Source organism: Myxine glutinosa, chromosome 6, assembly GCF_964187855.1.
Source record: "Myxine glutinosa chromosome 6, kmMyxGlut1.1, whole genome shotgun sequence".
NCBI lineage: Eukaryota > Metazoa > Chordata > Myxini > Myxiniformes > Myxinidae > Myxine > Myxine glutinosa.
Window position 1 is genome coordinate 56,941,391 of NC_136266.1, and position 6,000 is coordinate 56,947,390.

At 42.1% G+C, this 6,000-nt stretch overlaps 1 protein-coding gene across 1 annotated transcript in view; it reads right to left on the reverse strand.

Annotated features, from left to right (window-relative positions):
- The window catches only part of LOC137429375 (tudor domain-containing protein 7B-like), a 77,779-nt gene that overhangs the window by 41,425 nt on the left and 30,354 nt on the right, over window positions 1-6,000 (reverse strand). The window contains exons 4-5 of the mRNA XM_078781020.1: window positions 5,605-5,684; window positions 3,129-3,337 (exon numbers count right to left, since the gene is read on the reverse strand). Coding sequence (XP_078637146.1) covers window positions 3,129-3,337; window positions 5,605-5,684 — 289 coding nt within the window. The remainder of the gene's footprint in view (window positions 1-3,128; window positions 3,338-5,604; window positions 5,685-6,000) is intronic.

The window sequence follows — 6,000 nt, forward strand, 5'->3', positions numbered from 1 at the left end:
CTTCCATGCACATCACTCCAGCAATCGTTGCCGAATCTGATCCACCTTCTCCATTCAGCATGTCTCCTAGGTAACAAAATGTTTTCACACCTTCCAGCTTCACGCCATCTCCAAGATCCAACTCAACATTTCCTCCATCTCCAGCTCCCTCTGTGCACAACTTACACTTGAATGTAGCTGCCACACTGGTTAATGACCCTCTCAAAACCACTCAGAGCACATTGTACATTGAATGGAATTCACTCCGACACCCTTCCTGCACACAGCACACGGCCACTTCCCAGTTCTTTCCACCTCACCACATGCTTTACCACTCGCATTCACCTTCGTTTTTCCGATACTCACCTTCAGACCTTTTGTCTCCATACATTCCTTCCACTTGTTCATCTTCTCCTTCAGTCCATCCATACTTTCTGCAATCAACACCAGATCATCTGCATACAACTCCCACGGTAAATCCTCCTTTGCATTCCGAGCCAGCACCTCCATCACAGCTACAAATAGTCGTGGGCTTAGTACCGACCCCTGATGCACTCCCACCTTCACCTCAAACTCACTACTGTTCCCGTCCTTCGTCCTTACAGCTGTACACGCTTTGGTACATTGCCATCACTACTCTGATCAACCATTCCTCCACTCCTAACTTCCTCAATGCCCATGCCACTACTTCACGTGGAACCCTATCGAATGTTTTCCAGATCAACAAACCCAAGAAACAACTTCTTCCTCTTCTCCATGTACTTCTCCTGCAACTGCCTCAATAAAAAGCACGTCTGTCGTTCCTCTTCCTGGCATAAATCCAAACTGCATTTCGTCAATCTTCACTTTCTTCCTTGTCCTCCTCTCCAACACTCTTTCCAATACCTTCATTCCATGCTTCAATAACTTTATCGCTCAATACGAGCCACATTCCAGAGGGTCACCTTTCCCCTTGTATAGAGGGATGAGGGTACTCAGTTCCCAATCCACTGGAATGCGGCCTTCTTTCACCACCAGATTACAGACCTCTGTCATTCTCTTCACACCCCAATTTCCCGCTGCCTTCAACATATCTCCCACAACTCCCGTCGGCCCTCCCACTTTTCTACTCTTCATTGCTTTTATCGCTTCTCAACTTCCTTCTCGGTTATCTTCTCTGCCGGTCCTAAAACTGGGTTACTCTCAATGTTGCCATCCCATTCAATCTCTGCATTCAACAGTATTTCCATATATCTCTTCCATCTTCCTTCAATTCCATCTGGGTCCACAACGATTTGTCCCACTTCATCCTTCAAGCAACTCACCCACATCACATCACACCTCTTTCGCTATCTGCTTTGCAATCCTGAATACCGCTCTCTGACCCTCTTCCAAATCCAAGTGTTCTCCGAACATTTTCCTACATGCCTCCTGCGCCTTTGCTACCTTACTTTGCTGCCTTATAACTTTCATGCTCTGCCTTTTCTGCCCCCATACCCTTCGCCTTCTGCCACTCCTTGAACTTCTTCCTCTTCTCGTCAATGATTTGATGAGGATACACGATGATGCAAGAATATCTTGGAAGGCCAAAATAAGGTCAAAGTTAAAAAAAAAGTCAACATGGCAGACTTTTTATCCCCATTATTGAAGTAAATTTAAATTCCAAAAGTCCTCAGCCATTTGGCAGCAAAAAAAAAAAGAGAAAAACGCTAATGGTGATCATGTACCCTGATGGGTGTAAGACCTGACCTTTAACCCAAAGGGGAATGATGCAAATTATGCTAAATTTGCCTTACTCAGAGCATTCTCATTTGATCAGCCAAATCCGTCAAATTATGGTGAAAATGTTAAAATGTGTACATTTAGGTCATGACTTTAAAAATAGGGGCAATACCCCCATGGCACTCACCTGGTAGAATAAGGCAGTATACTACACTGACTAAAACATATTTTAAACAGTATCATGGTATTTTGAACCTAATTCAATGGTTGCTAGAAGACAGGGCAGCATGTACAATCATACTAATGTAATCATAAGACTTTAAACAAGCCACCAAAAAAAAAAAAACCTATTTATGGTGGCAACGTCTCCTCCCCCACCCCCTCCCGTATCCCCCCGCAGACCCCAATTTTTCGAATGCCTTGAAACAAACATTGGTACCTCACAGGTGATGAAGATTGGGGTCAAGTTACATCGAAATTGTATATGCAGTTTCAGAGAAGAAAGCAAATACCTATTTTGGAGGGGTCAAACCTGGACCCACTTCGACTCCCGGTCGACCAGCTTAAACAACGACCTTTTTTAATGCCGTGAACAAACTTTAGTCATAACATACCAAATATCATTTGTGCCAAATTTGGTCACAATCCCATCAGCGGTTTCGGAGAAGTTGCAAGTGTTTACGGACCGACAACGTGCCATCTCATATGCTCCCCAGGAACTACGTTCCAGGTGAGCTAAAAATTAGGGCAAGGTCAAAAATGCCAACACCACATACATTGTATTCCTATTATTGATGCAAAATTTCATAATGAAAGTCTAATCCGGCTGAAATACAGCTCAGAAATTTCAGAAATTTGGAGTGCAGGGAAAAAAATGCATTTACCCTAAATGGTGGTTTAGTACTCTAGGGGTCTAAAACTGGGGTACTATTAAAAATTGGGGGCACTAATTGTATAGAAACAACCCCTACAGCAGCTACAAGCCTCCCCCCTATCCTATAACGGGGGTGTGTGGGTTTAAGGGGATAAGCATAAAAAAGGCGGTGGGTGAGAGGGGGAGATTTTTTTTTCCCCCCTTCCAAATGATTAAGTGAAAGCAACACAGGACTAACCATCACACGTTTGTCCATAAACATTTATAGGGAATAACATTTATGGACAACATCTAAAATCCCCACACTTCCCACCGAAAGCAAAGTTGAAAGATGGCAAAGGATTCCACTGGGAATGACCCAATATAAACTTTTGAGTTAAAAAAAAGAAGTTGTTTTCATTCCCGTGACCCAAAGCAAGTGCTCCTCCATTCCCACCCCCGCCCTCCCCCCGGGCACTTTTGGTTTTAGCGGAAATGAAAGACAATATTTCCGAGCATAAAACCCAAAATCACAACCATAATCACAATGCCCAACAAGCAATATTAGCATTCCCAGTTTGGTCACAAGTCACACCGAGCAAATGTGCGACCAGTCGCGCAGGTGCTGCAGTACAGCCGATGGCATATCCTCCTGAAACTTCTCATGGTATATCTTCTGAAGACCTGTGTTCCAAATGCCCGAATAACAGTGTTGCACAATGTCCCTCAAACGTTTCTGCAAACATTCCATGGGAACCTCTGGGCCGCTTTTTCTCAATGTGCTCCTCCAGTTCTTTGATGAGCCTGTGCAAATCAACAAAAGAGGGTGAAAAAGTTACGAGAATTTTCAGTTCATTAAATAAGTTTAGTTTGCAATACTTTCACAGTTCAATTTTGGGATCAATGAAATAAATGAAGCATAACATTTTTGTGCCATTTTAAAGAAAAAGACTGCCTTTGTATATACAAAGGGAGCAAAATATTGTATGGTTCTTCAGTCAAGTTCTTCCATTTTTTAACATCTGTGCCAAAAAAAATAAATTCTTGCATAATCATGGTATTAAAAAGGTTGTTTGGCTGTAATAATCCTGTCTTGCTTGTACCAACTGGTAATCTTACTATAATTCACCAAATGTCCATCCGTCTGTCAGTTCGAAGGTACCGCAAAAACGGCTGAACTGATCGCAACGATATTTTGGGTGGGTAATCCTAGAACCCCCACGACTAAAATAGGCTATATAGTTTTTCCAAGTTTTCCAATTTTCAAGTTTTTCCAAACACTATGGAATAATATTTACCGATATGAACAGTGATGTGGCTTTTATTGAAATTCTACGTACCAGGAGAGAGTAGTATCGACTCCTGACGAACTCTTCCTATATAAAAGTGCGGCTCCAAAGTTAAACGGCAGCTCTGAAGTTAAAAGGCAGTGTGTGCAAAGCGACTGAGAATCAGGTGTAGCGGCCGCTTCCGTTTTGCAGAATTCAATCTTTTTTCAAAATGGGCGCCATGTACTGTTTAGATTTTGATTTGCGTGTGACATGATTCAACAGATGTTTATATGAATCGTTAAAAATAAAAAAGCCTTCAATTTCTGATATTTTGCCTTTTCGTTTGGGCCTCCCAATTGAAGCACCGCCCATAGGGCGGGTACCGTTGCTGGTATTACAAAAGACAAGGACTCAACAAAAACAGCTTGATATCTGCTCAGACGTGTAAAGACAAAAATGAAATAATGTCGATTAAACGATAACTCGCACCTCTATTTGAGCAAGTGAATGTCCAAGGCTAACAAGAATCCTCCACTTAAAGAAGGCCTCAACCTTGAGCTCGCTGGACATGGCACTCCAGAAAGAAAGCATCTCAATCAACTGCCAGATTCAAGTTGACCTTCAGACACAAGGTACGACAGTTTCAAGTCGCACCATCCGTCGCCAACTCAATGAAAGGGGGTTCTACGGGAGGAGAACCAGGAGGACCCCACTGCTGAGACATAAGAAAGCCCGACTGGAGTTTGCAAAAACACACCTGAAAAAGCCAAAACCCTTCTGGGAGAATGTCTTGTGGAGATGAGACCAAATTAGAGCTTTTTGGTAAAGTACATCATCTCTATGTTTACAGAAAACAAAATGAAGCCTTCAAAGAAAAGAACACCTTCCCTACAGTCAAACATGGAGGAGGTTGTGATGTTTTGGGGTAGCTGGGCTGCCCCTGGCACTGCATGCCTTGTATGTGTGCATGGCATCATGAAATCAGGAGATTACCAAGGCATTTTGGAGGCACAATGTTCAACCTGTCAGAAAGCTGGGTCTCTGTCAAAGGTCATGGGTCTTGCAGTAAGACAATGACCCCAAACACTTCAAAAATTACCCAGGAATGGTTCAAGACAAAATGCTGGACTGTTCTGAAGTGGCCAGCAATGAGTCCAGATCTAAACCCCATTGAACACCTGTGGGGAGATCTGAAAACCGCAGTTTCAAATGTGGGAGAACTGGAGCAGTTTGCACAAGAAGAGTGGGCCAAACTGCCAGTAGAGAGGTGTAGGAAACTCATTCATGGCTATAGGAAGCGCTTGACTAGAGTTATTTTGTACAAAGGCTGTGCTATCAAATATTAAGTTTCGGGTGTCAATAATTTTGTCAATGCCATTTCTTTTATTTACTGATTTAAAAGGATATATCAAGTTCTGATCAAAAATAAAGGTTAAGTAATATTAAAAGTGAAATAAAGAATTGTGGAGACAAAATACTTTCATCAATTTCAACTTATTTGAAAAAAGTGCAAGGGTGCTAATATTTTTGGCAACAACTATATCGGTTTTGGTCCGATCTCTCAATGGAGAAGAATCACGGAAAAAAAATCTTGTATCCAGATCTTCATGAAAACCGAATCAATCCATCCTTGTCACACACCCAACCTGTCCACCAAATTTCGTCCAAACCAGTCCACAACTTTGATATCCCTCTCACAGACAAAAACAACCTCCATCCACCTTTGATGGCTGAGGTGACTAAATGAACATGAATAAATTTTCATATATCAAAGGTAACCCTGCAAAAAGATCAACATACCCAAATCCCTCGTCTTTTCTGGCAATGGTCTTCCTTCAGGTGGAATATCCTCTTTCACCATGCTTTGAGGCATTTTAAGTCTTGAATAAAATAAAAAGATAGACAATGTCAAATGTGGGATGGGGAGGTGTGGGAGAGAAAGAGAGAGAGAAAGAGAGAGAGAGAGAGCAGAGAGAGAGAGAGAGAGAGAGAGAGAGAGAGAGAGAGAGAGAAAGAGAAAAAGAGAAAGAGAGAAAAAGAGAAAGAGAGAAAAAGAGAAAGAAAGAGAGAAAGAGAGAAAAAGAGAAAGAAAGAGAGAAAGAGAGAGAGAAAGAGAGAGAAAGAGAGAGAGAAAGAGAGAGAGAAAGAGAGAGAGAAAGAGAGAGAAAGAGAAAGAGAGAGAAAGAGAGAGAAAGA